At 44.6% G+C, this 22,785-nt stretch overlaps 1 protein-coding gene across 3 annotated transcripts in view; it reads right to left on the reverse strand.

Moving 5' to 3' along the window:
- MAP2K5 (mitogen-activated protein kinase kinase 5) overlaps nt 1-22,785 on the reverse strand; it is a 207,423-nt gene that overhangs the window by 31,177 nt on the left and 153,461 nt on the right. For 2 of the 3 annotated variants that reach the window (XM_080930288.1, XM_080930287.1), the window contains 3 exons: nt 19,973-19,999; nt 19,631-19,663; nt 1,278-1,339 (listed from right to left, as the gene is read on the reverse strand). In XM_080930288.1, the coding sequence (XP_080786414.1) occupies nt 1,278-1,339; nt 19,631-19,663; nt 19,973-19,999 (122 nt within the window). The remainder of the gene's footprint in view (nt 1-1,277; nt 1,340-19,630; nt 19,664-19,972; nt 20,000-22,785) is intronic. The other variant, XM_080930289.1, reaches the window with a different exon arrangement.

Consider the following 22,785-nt stretch of genomic DNA (forward strand, 5'->3'; position numbering starts at 1 on the left):
GGTCCAGTGTTTAATTAATAAGCATTTCCCCCCAGTATGGCATGCTTTGGAAACAAAGGATTTTTGGAGTAAAGATAGTTTTTAAAAACTGCAGAATATGATGTAAGTATTTTAAGAAAATAGAAACAATTACAATTTTTAGATCTAGGGGAGATTTCCTCATTTTTTTCCTGGTGGAATATAAACCGTACGAGACATTTTCATTAAGAGGTAACATATTACACTCAGTCAAAAAGGTGATAAAGCTTGACATTTATATTAAGGAATATTTCTTGGTCTCACTTTTGTGTAACCATCAGATGGATCATGTGGGGGAGGGGTAGCCCACAGCCATTCCAGCTGAGCAAAGACTTGGGCTGTGGCCCGTACCACCTTGTGCTCCAGAGCAAAAGCTTCTGCTGCCTGTACACTATGCAGAAAGGGTAAAGGAGGGTGAAGAGCCAGGGAGTGATGGAGTTTCAGAATGTTTGGTGTGTGTTGCCTCCTGCTCTGAAGATCACCATTCCAATGTCCCTAATTGTCTCTTCTCTCTGGGGTAATTCCCCATGCTGGGGTGAGCCAGAGGGCAGTGGAGCAACTGGCCTCCTGAGGCCACACCACAGAGGTCCAGCAGGATTGGGGAGATGGTGAAAGGGCTAATAAAAGAAAGATGTGTCCTGTCAGGAAAAACGCAGAAGGCTGGAAAAGAACCCCGGGTTGAAAACTGTTTCTTCAGGGTAAACCGGTCAAACCCTGTCTCAAGGCTCCAAAGAACACTCCTGCAAAATCCTGCTCTGTTCCTCCAGGGTTGGAGAGAGCTTAACAAAGGTCTCTGAAATAACAAACTTGAGTGAGATGTGACTAGATTGTGTTTAAAATTTATCTGAAGACAAAGTATTTACTGAGAATCAGGTGAGTTAATATACGACTGCTTGTGCTAAGTAACAGGCAGTTTTGTGGATAAAGCTTCATGTGTCTATCAATAGGGGTATACAATTATGTATTTTTGGGAAGAAAAATCAAAGAGGTTTCTCAGTTTATTAAGATGGGGGGGGGTGCCTCTAAAATATGTCCACAGTCCTGTTTGTAAGTAACATTTACACAATTGAAACAGTCCCCTTGGCTTTGTTGCCTTAGCTGCCTGAGGCTCCGAAGTCCCTCCCACCTCCAAAAGGAAGCAAGGAGAGTCACCAGGTCTCAGAGCCTTGGAATTAATGGCATGTGTCATTTACATTGAGGGCACAGGGGTTTGTAACCTGGGCAGGGTGGGGGTGGGGGGGTTTGGGCGCGGTGCTCACCACTGAGTGATGAAATGTACGAATGGCTCCGAGAACTCTCCAAGCGGAAGGACAGGCGAATCCTGGGAGGGAGGAGAAAACAGTCACCCAAAGTCACAGACCGATTTTTTTCTTTCTTCCTCTTCCACCCACCGAGGAGGAGCTGAAATGGCATAAGGCCTCATCCAATTAAAAGGACTGGCTGAACCCTCCTCCACACAGTGAGGTAAAGATGCCAAATTTCAAGGCACACACATTTTGCGATGGTGAGAAACACAGAGCAGAGAGGGAGGGGTGGGGGTGGGGGAAGGACAATGATAGCCACGGGGTAGGAAGGAAGGTAGGGAAAGTGTAAATGAGAAATTAATGATTATTTAAGTAACACACAAATGGTCTTGTAATTAACAAAGAGCTGGGAAATTATTCTTGTTTTGACCTTTGTTTCTTTTCCTGGATTTACTATTTATTTACACCTCCCTGTTATTCACGTTTTATTTGTGTATCTCACCCTCTAATCCGATGGCTGCTTGATGTATAATTGCATTGTGTTTTTTGCTTGTTTGTTTTAATTTAAAAGACAGACACTCTGTAGGGTAAGTTGTTTCCTGAGAAGGAATTTTACTGGTTCTGCCAGTCTGGGCCAACTGTTGTGTCAGGAGGCCTGTGAGCTGGGGACATAATGAGAAGCTCCCACCTCCACAACCAGAAAGAAACCAGGGGTGGCTGTAGGAGCAGCTCCGGAAGAGCAGGAAGGTGGGAGCAAATGCCTGGGCTTCGTGACCCAGGGAGAGAACCCCGTTGCTAGTCGCAGAGGAAGGCTTTAAGAATTTAGGAGTTTTTCCACGAGTGACAGAGAGCGCCCCTGTGTTTATAGCGTGGCAGCTCAGGATGTAATGAAATTACACTGCAGAGTACTTCAACAGTCATCTCATTAGGCTTACAGTTGGAACAAGAGAACCACATAAAGTAGGCAGCTGCAAATGACTCCGTTCTCATCCATTCTCATTTGCTATTAAAAATACCTTTCGGCGCCTTTTCCCCTCCCTGACACCCCTACACAAAGTGCCCTGCAAAGTATGATACATGCACCTATTTAAATTAACAAAGGAATGACTTATTTTAATCTCACTGCGCTTTGGAGTGCTTTGGCCATTTGGATGAGCAATATATCATTACATACAACCTTCTAGCGCTGCAGGCTAGGAACTCAGAGCATGCAGCATTTGGTGGGAGCCAAACAATTTCTCTAGCACACAACTGTGTCAAATGCATGCATGTATTCATTATGGAGAATGAGAGGAAATAGCTTTGATGTAGTGGAAAGCAGAAAAGATAAAGACACCTCTGCACTCCGAGTGTCATTATCAATGGTGGCAGACAGACACAACCAAACAGCCTCCTATGTGATTAGTAAATATACATATAATTGCTGTGGCCAATTATCAGAAAAATGAGATCGGTAATTACAAGACAGAAAATTAACTAGAACTCTTATTAAGGCTTTGTTTCCGATTCAAACACTTTGGAAATTGCTGGAAAATACAATTAAATCAAAAGGAACTGAAGGGGCCAAGGCTGCCCCCTCCCCAAAAAAAGTTGTGTTTGAGGTGAGCGAGATCTATCTAGGCTTCTGCATGTGCACACTGAATTTACTCATCCAGGGAAAGCAAGAGGGGAGGGGACGACGGTCACTTCACAGCTGCAGTTCCAAACTTGAAATTGTCATCAGTACAGAAAGCCTTCCAGGAGGGCAGAAAACAAAGGACAGGGGTGTTAAATAAAATCTCATCAACTTCAAAGAATCACTCACAGGCAATGCCCAGAGCAGGGTGAAGCAGCTTCTCAAAAGGCACAAGACCCGCAATAAGGAGACCAGCCTCTGAAACAACACTGGAAAACGGCCACAGAAGTCCCATTGGTTTGAAAAGCAAAAATAAAACATAGTATCGATTTAAGACCTGGTCTGTTCTAAGGACATATATATATAAGGAGATAAATATCTCCTGGGTGAGGAACTGCCATCTTAGCTGGGCATGGGAGTACAGATGTCTCTCCTAAGTTTGAGGGCAACATGTCTACATAATAATTTCTTAAACAGCCAGAACTACATAGTGATATCCTGTTTCAAAAGAATTAAAAAAAAAAATGACATTTTTGTGACTTCAACAGATGTAAGTGAGAAGGTAGTTAAAAGTCTCATCTGTGAAGAAACTTTGTCTCTGCATGGACCCTTTCTTTCTTGGATGTGGGTGTAGGGCTAACTATCAGAGTAGCCAGTGCTTAATTAATTAATTAATTTACTTATTATTTTTCAAGACAAGATCTTTTTCTCTGGAGGCCTGGCTGGCCCTGAACTCACAAAGATCCACCTGCCTCTGCCTCATGAGTGCTGGGATTAAAGGCGTGCAGTTCAAAGCTCTGCCCAGTAGTTGCTTTCAAACTCAGTATTTAAGAAAATAAAGCTTGGTATCTTATTGTGGCTGAATATTTACCAAGATGGTAAACTTCTGGACTGCATTTCAACAAAGATCTTGTATAACGCATGCTGCTAACATAGCCTTTGCTTCACGGAGTGATGTCAAGAGAGCGGGCGGGCAGTTTAATGAAGGCGTCAGTTTAAGACAGCACAAGGGACAAGAGACACGTGGCACCTTATAAGGATATTTAATTTTATTCAAGACCTAATATTACAGCCTGTTACATGTCTCATATTATAAAACTATGGAACACCGGGTGGTAGACGTGAATAATTAATTTACTTCTGAAAACACCAGCCCATGTTGACTTTGGAGAGTCACAGAGAGCAGATTCTCATCTCAGTGGGGCCTGGAAGAAATCACTCATCAGAGATGTGTGGGGGACAATCTAATCTCAAGTGCATGCTGTCAGAGATTTCTTTTTCATTTTAAAATCCGTGTCTCTTGCATGCCTCAAGAAAGCCTATTCTGAGAAGCTGAGGGCTGGCTAGAGGGTGGGAGGGGAAAACAGGCAAGGGTGGCCCTGGAGAGTGTAGTGTTCCACAAAAGCAGCTGTTAATATACTAAGAGAGCAGCAGCAAGTAGCCTGCCAATAGTCACTGCTGCAGAGGTATTTCCAAGAGCATTTTTTTCTTTAAAACCAACCAACCAACCAACCAACCAACCAACCAACCAAACAGAGGTTAGCGTAGCTCAGGATGAGAAAGACCTCTAAGAACATGTCTATTTTGTTATTTTGTTCAAAGTTTAGGGAAGGAGCAAGGTCAGACACATACTAAAAGTTGGGCTCTGGCTTTCCAAGGAGCACTAGAAGAGGAAGCATCCATCGCTGTGGGCCTGGAGGGGACTGGGGGCAGTCAGACACGCCAGTAAAGCAGATGTGCTACTGTCAGTGTCTTCTGTAAACAGGGCTTGGGCAAGAGGAGAAAACGAATTTGCATGTGCTGACTGAGGAAGATGGTTCACTAATGCCTCAGAAGTTCTGGTGGGGATGGGAAGAACGGGTAACAGGAGCTTTTAGGCCCTGGGTACTGGATGTCACCTTGGGGGATGTCACCTTGGGGGTGTCACCTTGGGGGCTTTCTTGTCGAGATGCTTTTTGTAAGCATCTGAGCATGAGGGTCTGGACTGAAGGAGCAGGCACAACCTTAGCCAAAATCTTTAACCTGAGACTTGAATCCCCAAACAACTTTAGACAACTTTAGAATCCTGCTGAGGACCACAAGCTGAATTCTGCCACCAAGCAGGCACTGCTAAATGACAGCAGCCACCGTGGAGCATTTCAGTAAGCAGTTCTCAGCACATGAGAGGGATATTCTGCCAATCTCAGAGGTTTCATAGCTATTTGGCCAGTCTTTCTGCTGAACAACCAAACATGGGCAGGCCGCACACCAGAGAACGGCAAAGGACACTGGGATAAAGTTTGAATGATGCCTAGGCCTTGTGAGTAATGAACAGTTCAGAGAGGTCAACCCATTACAACCGAAACTGTTTAATTATTAATTATGCACAGTCTCTGAGCAAAGGGACAAGTCTGGAATGTTTAATGTGTGTTAACTTCAACTGGACCCTTCTCTGGGTATTCTGTTATTACCACTTGTCAGAAAGTATGTGTGTGTGTGTGTGTGTGTGTGTGTGTGTGTGTGTATACCTACATACTCACTGAGGCTGGAGAAGGAAGAGACTTAAAGTCACCCCATCCCAACTACAGCTGCTGCCATCTCACAGAGTTAAGTCTTCCAATGAGGACACGTGTGTTGGACTACAAGCTACAAGGGCAGGAAAGATGGGTTTTCCAAATGCAGAAAATATAAATGAGAAAATGCTTCTGAGGGGGTTTGCTTTTGTAAAAGAATATCCTGTTTGAAAACCATGTTTATTGGCTAAAAGGATCCCATGAGGCTGGAAAGGGAAGGCTTTTCCAGTGGTTTGCTTCCCAGCACTAGATGCTCACAACTGCCTGCAACCTCAACTCCATGGGATCTGGCGCCCTCTTCTGTCCTCCATGGGCACCTGCACTCATGTGCGTACACTTACAGGCAGATGCACACATGCATATCATTTAAAAATGAAAACAAATCTCTGAAAAGACCTGTGCCATTAGTGCCTATCTCTAATACACCCTTCTTCTGTCCCCTGAAATAATCACATGTAATGTACAGTTGGGTAAGGTCAGGGCCCACATCTATGCCCATGTTGGTGTCCTGGTTGCTGTTCTGTGTTTGACTTATGAGAGTTGTAAATGGGTAGTAGGTATCTCTATTGTCTCCAACTGCATATGAATCTGAAACTATATTACATGAGAACACTTAAGAAGATAAAGCTATTTTAAAAATTCACAGGAATCTGGGATTCTTGGACCTCTACTTTGTCACAACTAGAAAAGTTGAGGACCTTTGTTTAAAACATATTTTTGAGGACTTCAGTTTTATGTTCATTCAGAAGCAAAGATGACAATGGACTTTTACAACCATGTGCTGGTTAATTTAGACACTGCTAGACATCAAAACAAAGTACTACACCAAATGGAAAATGATGTATTTGCTCAGTCACATGATAACTGTCTCAATGGAGCACTATGGGGTGACGGATAGAGTGTCAGGGACGGCGGATGGGAAACTCCTCTTCACCTGCTCTCTTCCCTCACTGCGGGAGCACACGGGGCATGAACATCTCGAATGCTTCTATTTGCACAAATACAGATATCCCTCCAAATAAGGATTTTCTTTTACTGACATATGGAAGACAGAGGGATAACTAAACAATCTTGAGGCTATTGACTTTATTTGTGAGTTCTATGATCAACATTAAAATGCAGTAAAGTCTCCTAATGGGGGAGGGGCTGGAGAGAAGGCTCAGTGCTACACATGGGTGAAGACTGGAGCTCAGAGCCCAGCCCATGGGTGTGTCTCTGCAAACTGCTACAACCCAAGCACCAAGGGGACTAGACACTGAGTGATCAGCAGGGCTGGCTGCTGTCAGCCAGGTTAGAGAATGAGAGACCCTGACGCACAGGAACAAGGGAGAGTGGTAGAAGACTCCTGACAAGACCTCTTAATTCAGCATGTGCATCAGGTCACATGTGTATACTCTACACACATGTGCCTGAGCCCCTCCTTCCTCACACACATACACAAAAGAGTATGCTTTCTAAGTTGTTTTTTAAATTTTATTTTATTATTTGAGACAGGGTCTCTTTGCAGGCTGTCCTGAAACTCACTGTGTATACCAGGCTAGATTTGAACTAAAGGCATGTGATATCATCTGGCTTGCTTTCTAAGTTTTAAAATAGCCCATTTTAAGATATATTGTTGCTACAGTACCAAGCCAGTAAGTAGTTAACATTAAGAATCACATTAAGACAACACTGCACTATATTTTCATGGTAAGTCTTTTAATTCAAGTTTGATGTTCCTGTGGCTTGGCCCAAACATATCTGGTCTTAGGTCCTGTGGTTCATACTAATTAGCACAGCAATCTTAGATCACTCCATTTCTACTCATGGTGCTGGGGTCAAAGGTTATTTGTAATTTCAGTGGCTTCAGGTCAGGCAGAATAGCATTTTGCTGTCAGATCCCAAATTGGTTTCTGAGCCTCACTGTTCATTCCTTATGGCAGCCATCTCGGTGTGAGGACTGGCAGAAGTCACTGTTCATTCCTTATGGCAGCCATCTCGGCGTGAGGACTGGCAGAAGTCACAGGCAAGTCTGTGTTCTCCTGGGGAGGAAACCTAGTTGATTTAAAAATGAAAATCTAGCTCCAGGAATGTAACTCAGCTGGTACAGCATTTGCCTAGTATTCAGCAAGCCAGGGGTTATTATCCATAGCATCATAAAAAACTGGGTGTGGTGGTGTAAGCCTGCAACCCAGCACTTGGAAGAAGCTCAAGGCCATTCTTGGCTATGTAAGAAGTTTAAGATCAACCTGTCTTTAATAAATAAAAATCCAACAGCCAAAGGGAAAATTAGACCCCCTCTTTGTTAAATATATGCATGGACATATCGCTCATCTATAACCCAAAAGCTTCCTGTGCAGTAGGTAACTGACGTCTTGGGTGGGTTGGCTCAGTGGGCAAGAGGGTTTGCTATGCAATGCGATATCTTGAGTTTAAATCCTAAGAACCCCCCCAAAAAAGTAGTATGTGGTCATATGTGCCTGTATCCCCAGCCCTGTGTGTGTGGTGGTGGGGTGGGGGCAGGAGGACCAGTGGGGTTTACTGGCCATCGCTTTCCCTCTGTGTTCAGCAAATGACCATGTCACAGGGAATAAGGTAAGGAATGACAGAGGAGGACATCTAACGACTTCTTTTGGCCTCTGTGCTCACATAGGTGTGTGAACCCACATAGACGTGTACATAAATACCTTACATAAGTACACACACATTTAAAAAAAGACAGTGTTATGGAAGATAATGAGGGATTAGTTTTAGTATTTTAAAGTCCTCCAGGTTCGGATCTGTACACTTCTGTCTGACAGAACAGAGGTGCAGGTGTTCCTGCTGGTTAGCTGCTGTCACAGACATGAGCCATGCCTCAGCAGGAACCAGCAGACACAGCTTATTTAAGAGCACTGGTACTCACGACCTCAAGTGCACTCTTTATTCCATGCTGAGATGAACGTGCCAGTCCTGGGAGTGTTCTGAGGCCAGCACTGGTGCAGGAAAGAGGTTCTGCATTACCAAGGCGTGGGAAGACATCAGCAGAGAACACAGCCTTTGAAGGCTCAGCTGGGACCCAGAGACCTCCTCCACCCACCCCACTCCACACTGGGCCCAAGTGGAGATAGTGAAGGATGATTCAATTTCCACCCTGGGTCACTCCACGTCTGGGGTTGCCAGATGTGACAAATTACACGTGTGGGCATTTTGGAGTGAAGTTCTGTCTGCTGGTCTGGCCTGACAGCAGCAGTTCATTTAACTTGTCCCAGAAGGACATGGGACCAGGGCTAAAGGCTTGAATTCTCACTATGGAAACACCCACCCTGCCCATAAACTCTTCAGTCAAGGAAACCAGCTGTTACCCAAGAGAACACGACCACCAGATGGCTTATAAAACCCACACCATACAAATGAATAGGACCAAAGGAATCCGTCTCTAGGTATTTGAAACTAACATCACAGATATCTTTCCAGTTACACACATTTTAGAAGTTCCTCAATATTACGGTGAAAAAGAGAAACATGTTTGTCATCAATGTTACGACGAACCCAACTCAGTTACTATACATATTTTTCGGTCAGTAAAAGATTTACATAGAGACTTTCTAAACATGGCAAAGATCTGGTTTTAGAAACTCTCTGCAAATGGAATTGGAGACTGAGTTCATCTTCTTACTATATATAAGGTGGCACCTTCCCCAAAGCCAACAAGCATCATTTTCTCTTTAAATTTTGGGTTCTTTCCTCTCATAAACTATAGGAAGCAGCATTATTTAGAGGTACCTGCATGAACCCCTGCACACACTCAGTCACACAGTTCCCTTTCCTGTGGCTTAGGCACAGCCACAAAAGCATACTTTGTCACATTGCAACAGGGTTTCATTTACAAAAGTATAGCCCATTACTGTCCTTACTGTCTGCGGCTTCCCGATGCATTTTATAAAAACACTGCTGCAGATAATCAAGCGTGACCACTGATACGCACAAGATTGAGTTTTAGGGACCATTAAATGAGCTCACCCTCGTACGAAGTCTCCTGCTCCGGCTGCTCTAGAGATAATTATTCAGTGACTACCTGTGGTTCCCCTTGTCCTCATATAGTCTTTGAATTCCATGTGCTGCTAAGGTCGAGCTCCGTTTTACTCATGGAAAGTCCAGTACACATGTTGGAGCCAGGACCCACATTATCATGCAAATGTTCGCAACTGCCATTTATTTTACCAGGTTCTCACTGCAGAAGAGCTGACTAAAGGCTGTGTCAGAAGCTAGAGTAAGCAAAGACAGGAGAGAAAAGTAGCTGTCCATGGTTCCAACATGGAGGTGGGTCCCTCTTTGCTGCACAAAGATACCTGATCCACACACACACCGCTCAACTACAAGAACCTGGCAGGTCTGTGTCCTGAAAACTCAACAAGCCAGAACACTATCAAGTCAGACTCAGAGAATTCACTGCAAACCCAGAGTCGGCATCGCCACACCTCGTGTCCCATGATGCACACTCGACTGTTAGAATAATTGTTACCCTTTGCCACCTGCATTGCAAGCTATGGATACGGGGGAACCAGAACCCGGTGACGTACGGTGAAGGAGCCTGGATGGGGTCTGCTCACATTTTTAACTGAACCCAAAGGCCCATCAGCTACAGTGGCAGCTTGGGATTGTATGTGAAACGGGGCTGAACTTGGTTTCATAGAATAATTAACCGGGAGGGAATTTAAAGCTGGCTGACGGAGACACTGCAGCAGTTTAAAATTAGTTACTATGAGAGGAACAAAGGCTGGAAGAGGGAGAGCGTATGAAACCAAACAAAACAGAACAAAACTACACACTGTGAAATGAATAAGTTCAGTTAGAATGTTCACCAGGATTTGGAAAACCATAATGCCATCTGCTACTCTGGACCTCAGAACATCAGGGATCTCGGGGCCCAGACGTTTCCATGTCCAGGAGGAAGGAAGACGGCAGCTCCATTCTGGAAGGGAGGCCGATACCCAGGCCGATCAGTCTGTGGTCTCTATGGAGAATATTTCCCTTCTCACACCATCATCTCCCCTGGCTTAGGGAAAACTAACAGCAGGCGGGACCATTACAGCAACTGACCCTGGCAACCAGCGTGGGTTCAGGGTGTGAAGGTCCCATCACGGATTAAACAGGCAGTGTCCTACGGCTGGGTAAGACTTCACAATAGTGCAACACACGTTAAATGGCGGCAGCCAGAACTGGCCCCATCGGGCAACTGCCCATTCACATGGTGCTATTCACAGGCCTCCGTCACCACGAAATGAATTCATTAATAATACATCAGGTTTCGTGGACAATTCAAAGAACCCATACAAAGCTTACGGATCCTGTCTGGTCTAAAGAGGGGGGTCCTCCCCCCAAATATCCATGAAATCAAAATCACTGCGATAGAAAAAGAAAAACGTGGAGAAAAATCTCTCCATTAAATTTGCTCAGCACTGAAAAATATTTATAAAGCCACAGATTTTCAGCATAGTTAGTAAAACATGATTTTATAAAACTGTGTTTTGACATTTGTTTTTCTTCTTTCAAGTGACTTTGAACATCTTTTAGACTATTAGAGAGAAAAAAATTCCTCTTACATTGTTTCTCCTATAACATTTTCAACTCATTTCTTTCTTATTCCTCCCTCCCATGAACTCATAAATATGAATTAAATATAATTATAAGTAAACAGAACATTAACTTTTGGATTACTGCTGTGTTTTTGTGGAATGTTAATGTCATTTCTGAAGAAACAGTTATTGTCAATAGGAGAATGTAATTACTCACGGAATCTAGCTTTAACCTATTTGCAATCTTCAAACCAGCCGAACCGCATTAATTTAAACACACTGGACGTTTCAAAGGAAGTATTAGGTCTCCAAAGACTGCCTCACATAAAAGGAATATTGGGTTTCAGGTTTCCCATAATATATATTCCCGTCACCATAAGACACAGGCCTAGTTAATACCCGGCTGGAGGACAGGACTGTGTGTGCCTCCAGGAGCACCGGCTTTCCCGGTTTCTGAGGTCTCCACCGTCAACCCCACAAACTGTAGATACCAGCGATAAACCCCATCAGATAGTTCCCCATCTGCCAGGGAGGGTGGGATACATATGACCAAAAGTGATGCGTGCGTGGGCTGTGGAGGTGCAAAGACCCCACACATGCTGCCAGGGAGACGGAAGCTGCTCTTTCCCCTCTTGCTAGCTTTGGAACCCAAGAAAAGACAGCAGGATGCTGCCCTCTCTTCTAGTCAGTCCATACCACTTTCTGAATTTGGAGTGGGACTGTTAGGTGGTCATTCTTAATGACCTTTCCTTAATACTCGCCGCTCTCATAGCCAATAAGCTTCTTAGTGACCATGTCTAGGAATGCTTCATTCTGCAGAGAATGAGTCTTGCCTGGTTCCTCCCTTCTCCCTTCTCCCTCAGAGAGAGCAGAAGCCAAATCCCCCAATCATCTGGCTTTACCCTGAACTACATCCTAGTCACAAACAACAGTATTTCTTAAAGATCTGCAATCATTACATAGATGGCAAACGAAATGGAATCCTCCCCAACTCCCTCTCTCTAGACGAAATCCCATGCAGCCCAAACACCGTGAGAGATGATCTTGAAATCACTGTGCAGCCGAGGGTGACCTTGGACTCGGTTGACAGAGGTAGAATGATGCTTTAGGGAATAGTCAACATTTTTAAAATAAAATAAAACATTTATTGTTTTAATTTATATGTACCATGTATACACACACATATCTGTGGATGCCAGAGGACACTGGATCTCCTTAAAAGGGAGTTTTAGGTCATCTGATATGGGTACTGGAAATTGAGCTGGGCCCTCTGTAAGAGCAGTTAGCACTCTTAACCATTGCTCCAGCACAACAGTCAACAACAAAAACCATAGCCCAAGGAGCTCCTACACCTAGATCCCGTGGGGAGTAGGGCAGAGGGCTAAGCGACCAAACAGTTGATCAGATCTGAGGAGCTGCACAGTCCTGTTTGCTAGGGTGGGAAATGCTTGATGCTCGGCCACTGAGCTAACCGCTAACCGTGATGACAAATTAACCAACAGGAAGAAACAATCTCATCTGTAAATGCTCCTAAAAGCTGGACTTTTTAAAAAGAATTTCATAGCCACAATGAGTTCAGCACGGCGGCACGAGCTGTAACCCAGCGCTCTGGAGGCAGAGGCAGGAAGGTCCATAATAACTGTATGTCTAAAATTTGACAAATGTCCAGACTGCGTTTCATAGGAACTGTGTCACTTTACACTCGTTCACGCCCCTTACGAGGGTTTTGCTAAGGTCAACACCAGCTCTTACTGGTGTCCCAGTGATTACAGGCGTTTTTCTGGGAGGGAAACAAAGTCTGATTTTTTGGTAATGTTTAGCCCACAAGTCTCCTTCTTGGACATTCGCAGGTCTTTGGAATAATTCAAATCCCTTGCTACAATTTTGCTGTAAGTTTTGAAATATCTCAATCCTCCTCCCCCAGCTGTTCTGGCTGCTTTGAAGATTTTTAAGTTTTTCATTACGTGTATGTCTGTGGGTGGGTCCCTGCCTGTGCAGGCCAGAGTACTGTGTCTCCTCAAGCTGGGAACATATATGGTTGTGAGTGCTGAGGGTGCTGGGAACTGAACTCTGGCCCTCTCTAAGAGCAGCCAGTGCACTTGACTGCAGACCTAGCTCTCCAGCCTCGTGCTCTGGCCACTCTTAAGTCCTTGCGTTTGCATATAAATTTTGGGATCAGCTTATTCACTTATGCATAAAAATATCCCAGTAGCATTTTGGCAAGAGTTCCATTGACTCTGCAGATCAGTGGATATTATCACCGTGACGTTTTTCTTCTAGGGATAATCAGTTAATATGCTTATTTAGTGCACGTATGCGTGCTCCTGTCACGGCACTTATGACGCTGTCCAATTTCCAATTCACTTTATACTGCTGTGATAAAATGCTGAGGAAAAGCAGCTAGGGCAGGAGCTCAGGCAGAGACCCTGGAGGGTTGCTGCTCACGTGCACACTCCAGGCCATATTCAGTGCACTTCATGTCCACTGTCCTAGGACTGGTGCCACCCACACAGGCGCCCTCTGCTCTAGTCAGCAAATGCTCCAGACATGCATGTCTACAGATGTCTTCAGGCCCTCTGACGGTCATTCCCCACTGAGCTCCTTCTCCATCTCAAACTTGTGCACTCCATACAGTTTTGTAGCACACAGTTTTTCACAGCAAGTCTTTATTTATCTACTTTTGAGACAGGATTACCTATGCTGTTAAGTTGGCATCAAAACTAACCAGGATAATATCTGATTCCCTATAACTCTTGCTGAATTCAAGATGTAAAATGCTGCTGGTGTTTTCTTGGAGGTTTTTGAATAGGTTATGGATATTGGTCTGCTATAGCACAAGCACGGAGGTCAAAAGACAACTCTAGAGTCACTGGTCTTTTCATTATCTCAGTCCCTAGGAGCAAACTGCTCGCCAGCCTTGGAAGCAAGCAACTTCACCCACCAGGCCATCTTGCTGGCTCGAGTGCTCTTTCCTGCCAAGTCTATGTGCTCAGGAATCAGAAGTCCTGGCTTCCTAGGAACAATATCAGCAAAGGTTCTCTCAACCCGATTTTGGAAGCATCTAAGGAGAGGTGGTGCTAATTCTTTAAACACTAGGTTCGATTCACTGTAAAGCAAAGATGCTGGGCTGGCTTTTACGGCAGGTTTTATTTATTTAATTTTTTTCTTATAGGGTTACTTTGTACTGTGATTTGTGCTCCCAGGAGTTTGTGTATGACATACAGGTGAGTTAGTCTGTATATCCGTCATTTATTTTTGAGGCAGGCTCTCCCTGTGTGGCTCAGGCTAGCCTTGTGGCAATCTTCCTGCCCAAGCCCCCCAAACTGGAGGTGCTGGCAGGGAACTCAGGGCTCATACACCACTGACCAAAGACTGAACATGCAGCTTTAAGAGAGAGACCCACATACAGCAGAAGGAGCACCCTTCCAGTCAGCCGCACATTTTGATTTAGTCTCTCTCTCTCTCTCTCTCTCTCTCTCTGTGTGTGTGTGTGTGTGTGTGTGTGTGTGTGCGTGCGCGCGTGTGCGTGCACGTGTGTATGTTGAGACAGGGTTTCTCTGTGTAGCCCTGGCTGTCCTGAAACTCTAGAGATCCCTTCTGCCTCCCAAGTGCTGGATTAAATGTGTGTCATTATCACCCGGCTTGGCTTTTGACTTTTTCCCTTCTCTATTATCATTTCTGCTATAATCTTTGTTATTTCTCCCTCCCACTTGCTTGGTTTCAGTCTGTTTGTTCTCTGCCTTCTCAGAGTGGAACCTCAGGCTACTGATTTAAGATCCTTGGTTTGTAGCTGAGTTTTCCAATGCCCATTTTGGTATGTTCATTAGCCCGTTGAACTTGTATGTTCACATATTTGTGAATTTCCCAGGTTCTCTTCTGTGATTACTTCTGCTTCCTACCTATGGGCTCTTTGGCTCCTGCTCAGGGTCTGGCTTCTGGACTCTCAGTTCCCCCACTGTTGCCTTCCTTATGGAGACTTATGAGAGAAGATAGAGGGAGGTCTATTCCTTGCCACCATGTGAGTGGAGAGAAGGGTCAGAGTTCTCAGGATCACTCAGCATCTGACCTAAGCCTCTGTTTTCCACACGCACAGTCCTAGGCCGTGAGGAAGGATGGAATGTCTGCTCATTTACAGAACTTGTAGTTCTAAGACACCAACACACAGTCATTATTTCTGAGCAGGTATAAAATGTCACTTCAACAAATTCATTTTTATGTGTAAAATGAATAAACAGAAATATAAATCAGGGATTTGTTAATGGTTCTTTTAAGCATCTACAGATGCTATGCAAGAATTTATTTTTAGTTATAATATACCTGAAATGTATGTATATGCTTAGAGTAAAAACCCATTTTCCTGGTTGTCATATTTTAGACAACATGAACATTCTGGAATACATCTGTGATCTCAAAAAATGATTTATAAGATAGTTTTAGGTCTTTATGCCTAACATTTATGTTTTCTTCTTCTTTATTCTAGGCAGCTCCATTTGTCTTTTAAGACCAAGTTTGAATGCAATGCCTCCTTACCCAGCCCAGCCTGGGCTCTGCAGCACGCATCCCACATGGAGCCGTGCTGACTTGCCCCGTGCACACTCTCTCCAGGCTGTGGACCATGCAGGGCCAACAGACTCTTAGAGGGAGCTCCCTTCAGACTCCTGTTCTTGGCCTCTACCCACTGGCAGCTCCACTAGCTGGCTTGAGAGATGGTGGGATCTGTGACACAGACATTGCTGTTTTATCTCCACTGTGACAATCCCCATCTGGCCAGCCCTTTGCCACCAGCCACCCTGGGAACCCATGAACTGGAGAGTTGGGGAGCCTATACTGTTACAGTGTGAAGGCTGGACCTACCTAGGGGACCACGGTTCTTCCTCCCTGGCTCACTGACTTGGGCTGCAGGTGGCTTGGTGGCCTTACCTAGAAGCCCTTTCCTTCTGGGTGAGAGGCTGTCCTGAATGCTTTCAGCTGAGGCTAGTACACGGCTGGTACTTGATACCTAGGAGCTAAATGAATACAGGTCCGTCCACTTCACTGCATCCGAGGGACCTGAGCTTGTCTTCCTCCTCAGACAAGGCTGTTGGAGGGATCTGATTTAGTCTGATCCATTTTAATTTTGCTAGGGTCACCATTAGGAGTGTCAAGACCAAAGGCAGACAGATGGCAGACCTGTCTGGATAGATGGATGGCCCCTGAGAAGAACAAGTGACCATAGGAGAGAGGCAGTCTCCAGAGAGCACACGAGAAACACCAACCATGGAGAAGCTTGCTTCCATGAAGTCAAGAACACCACTGAGTGTCAAAGCCACACACACACAGTCACACTCAGTGACAGCACAAAGTCAGATCCTGTACTTTCACAGCCCCAGAGGACACCGATATATCTAAATTCAGTTCAGCAACACATCTAGAATCTCAGAGAAAATGGTAAAGGTCATTTGCTATACTGCTAACAGGCTGCTAAGAACACACATTTCTTTGTGAAATACACATTTCTCACAGATAGCAGAGACAGTAATGACATTTCTGTTATACAGACAAAGGAACTGCTGTATTCCTGAGGGGTACTAGGCACTTAGGGAGCCAGGGACAGACAGGTAAACAGACATTATTCACGACAATGATGCGAGGCAGTCAGGGCCTGGATATTAAGTTCTCTTGAGGGGGCTGGAGAGATGGCTCAGTGGTTAAGAACACTGACTGCTCTTCCAGAGGTCCCGAGTTCAAACCCCAGCAACCACATGGTAGCTCACAACCACCTGTAATGGGATCCCATGCCTCTTCTGGTGTGTCTGAAAATAGTGACAGGGACAGCAATAGTGTACTCACATACATTTAAAAAAAAGTTCTGAGACTTACACCCTCAGCTAGTTGGATCAAAGTTACCCAAAGCATAGTGAATTGTCCAGATTTCTGAAGGGAGCCCAGTACTCTGGTTACCTTGCCTACCTTTCCAGTTGCTGGTCTGTGGCTAGGTCTCACCTTTGTGATTCTTATACTCCTGTTTAGTCTTCTGCTTGGATATCTGGTGGCTTACTCTCATTCTTTCTCATAGTTTCATCCTTGGCTCTCAGGTTGCTTCTAACGCTTCTTGACACCCGGGTGTTGATTAATCACTGTCTACTCTCTGCTATGCTATGGACAAGGTCAAGTGGAAATAAGTAACCTAATATGCCACATTAGGGTTTGCTGCTGTCATGTTGTACGATACTCTAAATGTGCCTGATTATGCTCACTTAGCAGGCAGTACTCTAAAAAACCTGTGTGTATGCTATGTGTCTGTGTGGGGTATGCGCACATGAGTGCTGGTTCCTACTTGGGTTAGAGGCATAAGCTCCCTGGAGCTGAAGTTACTGGAAGTTGTGAGCCATCCAATGTGGGAACTGGGAACTGAACTTGAGTCCCATTCGAGGCTGGTGCACGGAACCATCTCCCCAGCCCTGGTGGTACTTTTTGATTTGACTTTACCTGGCTGGTTATATTTACTCACAGAAGCCCTGAGAGTCAGAAGCAAATGAAGTTGGAAGAGAGTTTGCAACCTCATGGGACTGAAATGAACAGAAGCTGTCTACACTGACCGCTGGTTCACAGTGTCCAGGAGGCTAGGGTATCTGAAGCATCACCCCTGAGAGTCCAGCCCGATGACTGGGGCTCAGGACTCTGCTTTTTTTGTTTGTTTGCTTATTTTGAGACTGGGTTTCACCATAATAATAGCTCAGGCGAGCCTCAAACTTAGTCATCCCCTTTCAGCTCCCTGAGTGCCGGGGGCTGTGCATGTGTTTGGGTTCTGCATTTCTAATGACTCTTAGTTATTCTTTGGAATTAGTCTTTGGAGTGCTATATGAGGAACAGTGACCAGTGACACACACAGGGACAGGCACAGTGCACACAAACCCTGACCCACACTTTCTCTGGTGCTGTGATGTACCTTGCCTAAGGCAGTTCATCTGGCTGCTCCTTTCCTAACAACCGTCCTTGAGAGTTGGGAGCCCTGCTCTTCCTCCTGCTGCTGTAGGACATCACCTCAGCTTCAAGACCAACTTGGTCTTAGTGGAGACAGTGTCAGCCTCCAAGTTCTAGAAAGAGGGGATTTTTACCAGGGTTTTGGAGTAAACAGAGATACTAAATTCTATTTTTCTTTTGTATAAGGGAGAAAATTTACTTTTGTCTAAGAAGAACATTTAAGAATAATACTATTGTCCTTCAGGATGACTTTATAATATTTTCAAGTAAACTAAACAAGTAAAATATTTTAAATGTATAATGACCATTGTGTCTGAAATAAGAAATGCAAACATCTATTTAGTTCCTTGGCAATAATGTAGCACTGGGAGAAAAGACATGGACCTGAATGTTTTGATGCCTAGGAGCCAGGCCCAGGAAAGGCGCAGGCTGTGCATTTGACTTGGTAGGCCAAGTTTCTCTGGGCACTTCCCCAAGCAAAACTGGAGGGGGGATCTTAGGAAAATGGCTAATTAGAAAGATTCTGATGGGGACGGAATGCTTTTGGAAACCAGGATGACGAGCTATTGATGAGCTATTAGGTGCAGGAGGCCCATCTGATGTTTGAGATGATGGGGTCTCCATTTGTTTCAGGATGATGCTTTCATTTCTCACCACCATGGTTTACGGCTTGCAGGGGATATGTGGACGGGTGGGCGGATGCAGACATGGAGGATTCGAGAGCCTGCTCACTGCTGCTGTGATGTGCATGAGCTTATTCTTTTCCTAGGAGGATCTTTATTTTTTCTCCCAAATCTCATAACTGGTTTTGCAGATGTTTAATTGAGAAGAATAGCTATGAAATTACGGCTTGTTTGTTTTTTCCTTTTAAACTTTCCTATCTGGACCACTTACTATCTCCCTTCTCTATTTACAAATGTTCTAAACATTATGAAATTAAAGTTTTAAAAGCTAAACTTTACTAGGAGGCTGAGTTTTTTTTTTTTAAGTTACTGTGTCTCAGTTAAGAGCCTTGTGTACTGTAAGACTGCTAACAATCAGGAAGAGTGCAAAGTCCGGGTGGGTGAGAAGAATCAGCTGAGCGAGGCAGATGAATCCCACAGAGGCAGAGGGACAGCGCAAGTCCAGGGAAGGATGCTCACAGCAAGAGAACTCAGGAAGAGAGAGGCTCCTTACTGGAATACTAGAGGAATCAAGAAGCAAATGCCTCAGGAGGTAATTAAAGCTCAACTATTGACCAGATCAGACCAAACCCCTCCCCCCATTTTCAACTGTGATTTGCTTTGATGGATAAAAACCAGAAGACAAATTTTATCCACGTTACTACTCACTCGGCTCTGACCCTTCTCTATGGAAGGCCTTCTCTAGTGTCTCTTATGGAAGAAGTGATACTGATTTAATTTCCAGCTCCATCCCCATCTGGCCAGGAAGAGCATCAATTAATATGATTCTGTTTTGTCTTCAGGGCCTCTGACATCCCTGAGGACCAGCCTGTGGGACAGTGTCATCACAGCGCTCCTCGGCTTTGATCGGGAGAGCAGGATTCAGGACAAGGCCAGCTCTCGGAACACAGCTCAGAGCACGCCACACAACTTGCTTCGAGGATGTTGGGCATTGTGCTTCATTAGGAAACAAAATGTAAGCTTTCCACACCATTAGGGATGACTTTAGGAGTGGGAAGCACATAAGAGGGTGCCTCACCTCATCAACAATGCACTGCAGAAGCTGGAGAGGCTGCAATGGGGAAGAAGAGAGAAGTATTAGCCTGTATGCAATATCTTTACAGTGGAGTGGAAAGAGAAAAATCATTAATGCAATAAAATATAGCAAGATTAATCAACAACAGCAAACTCTTATAAAAACATGGATGCTCAGGACGTCCTATTATTTCTAATGGTACCTAATCTAATACAGGCAGTTAAAGGTTTGCATTTTCTTCAAAATGCAATTTGCTAAGTTTAAAACAAGGCATTCAAGCATGCAGAGGGAGCAGCCATCAGGAAAAAGAAAAGTGAATTTTTTTTCTGAACTCATAAAGCTTACCATTAAAGATCCCTGGTTTTTCTGAATCTGAAAAAAGGCAATATGTAATTAGCATGTCATAATCAAAATGACTCACTTGGACACATTATGATCACTGAGAGAAAATTATTGCATTGCTGGTGGCAATTTGTGGGCATGTGTTAACACAATTTACATAATGAAAATACACAAATGTTAATAGCTCGCTTCTCATTTATAGGCGAAAGTCAGCAGAATGTTAATTTCACACAACACTTTTTAGTACCCTCCAGGTTGTATTAGAATAGGGAGAAAAACCATAATCCATTTCAAAGGGCTGTTTACGATTCAGATATAAATAATGTTTTATATTGCTAGATTGTGAACACTGGGCTTAATGTTGCAATCATTGCTAATGTTATGAAGCTCACTCTTTTTAAATTAAAAACCGATTTATTTAAAATTGAAATTAAATCATAGTCAGAAATTAGAATTTTGGATTCCTGCCAGTGTCTGCTCACAAGCCCCTATTTTGTGAAGAAAACTTTAATTATGTGGTTGAAGTGTTTGCCTGGAACTAAGGAGTGGGGTAAAACTCTACCCTTTTCAAAGTTCTTTTGGACTGCTTCTTGAGCAGCAAGGCTCTCTGGGAAAAATCACATGCGCGACGTTTTAGCTAAGGTGCCTGTTTCAACTCAGCGTTCTGCAGGCAGGCTGCTCAATCGAACACAGACAGTTAACCAAATGTGACAAGATCAATCAACTTCAACTTACTAGTAAAAACATTAAACTCATCGGTGCCCCCCCCCCCATACCTACAGTTAACGTGTACAAACCCAATGGAAATCTAGTCCTAGGTCCTGCATTTTGTAACCAGAAAATTTTTAGGAACTAAATACTACCAGAACAGGTCAGTTGTTTTCTGGGACACATAAGCTCCCAGCAGCTGGTCAGATGGGAAAGAGCAATGTCTCCCATGTTTCTGTTGTGCTGGGAATCAACCTGGGGGTCGCAGAGAGGCTTGGCGGACGTGCTATCACTGAGCTGTATTCTTGGACCCTTTCTGAGTTTTTAGTGATACCGCGTGTCTCTCTGTGTGTTGTTCGCATGTGTATGCATGTTATGGATGTCAGAGGCTGATCCCGGCTCTCCTCTCTTGCTCTGCACCTACACTTTGAGGCAGGGTCTCTCGCTGAACCCGGAACTTCCCATGTCAGTGAAGCTGACTGGTCAGCAAGGTCCTGGGAGGCACTTGTGTCTGCCCCACCAGTACGAAGATGTGCCACCATCACAGGTGTGTGCCACAGCACAGGTGTGTGCCACAGCACAGGTGTGTGCCACCATCACAGGTGTGTGCCACAGCACATGGCTCTTACGTGGGTGCTGGGGATCTGAACTCAGGCCCTCACACAGCACTTAGCCTCTGAGCCGGCTCTTCAGCTCCTAGATGACTTGGGACGTTCTTTCCTACACACGCTCAATTGACCAGCACAACCAACCCTAAGCTGTGCAGGGATGACACTCTATTCTATGATGGGGAACCAGGGCCTCCTGGAAGATGGGGCAGGCTCGGGTTATAGGCTGGGGATTAATGGTGCCAAGCCTTTCCAGTGTCCCATTACTTGTAGAATACCTGCCTGTGATCACAGGATTCCAAAAATGAAAACAAACAAACGAAAACAGCCCACCACCTCAAGTGGATTTTGGAGGATTCAAGTGACTGACTGGTCTGAGGACCGGGCGGGTGCATCCCTTCCTTTGACATCGGCGTGGATGATCAGCAGCCCTTCCTCCACTCTCCCAAGTCTTGTTACAGAGCCTGGGCTGGCCTAGAACTCACTATCCTTCTGTTTACCTCCTGCTGGGATTACAGGGGTTTTAGAAAGCATTTCCCATGCTCCATCCCAACTGACCAAGCTTTCTGCTCATATTTCAGTCACCACACTGGGAAGTAGTCCCAAGGTGCCTGGTGCTCAGTCTTCACAGCCAGTGCCCGCCTGACGTTGCCCTCAGGAATTGCCCATCTGGTTCCTCTAGTTAGAAGGACTCCAAGCAAGGCTGGTAGGCAGAGATTCAGTCTATGAGAGGTTGAGCTGCTTACCCCTTAGACCACTGAGAAATTTAGTAAAAATCTCTGGAAGTCAGGTCCCTTCTCCTACTGTGTTTACTTTTGTTTTGTATAAGAACATACAGGTAGAATTAAAAAGAATTAAAAAGATACATCTGCTTCTATCGCTGAGCTATCTGTAATAGATAAAGCAATAGAAAGCCATTTTTGACATCAAAGAACATGTTTTCTCAGATTTCCAATAGTCAGGAGATTACAAGATTCTCTGAGGAGAATGTGTTGGAAATTCTAGAAGATGCCTTGAAAGGAGGTTGGTGTTGGTTCAGGGACTGCCTTCAGGAACATAAGCTGTGTGGGCCAGACAGACAGAGAGGGAAGATAGCCTCATAACCGGGATCTTACTGAAGCTCTCCACCTTGCCTCATCTTGCCCTATCCTGCAGGTTAAAGACAACTTCAGCTTGCACCACATTGGGTGGGCCAACGAGGTGAGTTAATTGCTAAAGATGCTTGCCAAGAAGTGCCCTTGATGATCTGAGATTGATCCTTGGGACCCTCATGGTGGAAGGAGAAAACCCACTATGGTGATTTTTTCCTCTGACCTTTACAGGCTTACAATGGCACACATGTGCCCATACATATATACACAAGTAAATAAACCTAATTAAAACCTGCCCTATATTAAGGTTTTCTACAAGAAAGAGAGGGATGACCACTGGTGTCTTTTTTTTTTTTTTTTAATTTTTATGATATAATGACCCAGGTTTGCCTGGGATCTTGGAGATGCC

This window comes from Micromys minutus, assembly GCF_963924665.1.
Source record: "Micromys minutus genome assembly, chromosome: 16".
Classification (NCBI taxonomy): domain Eukaryota; kingdom Metazoa; phylum Chordata; class Mammalia; order Rodentia; family Muridae; genus Micromys; species Micromys minutus.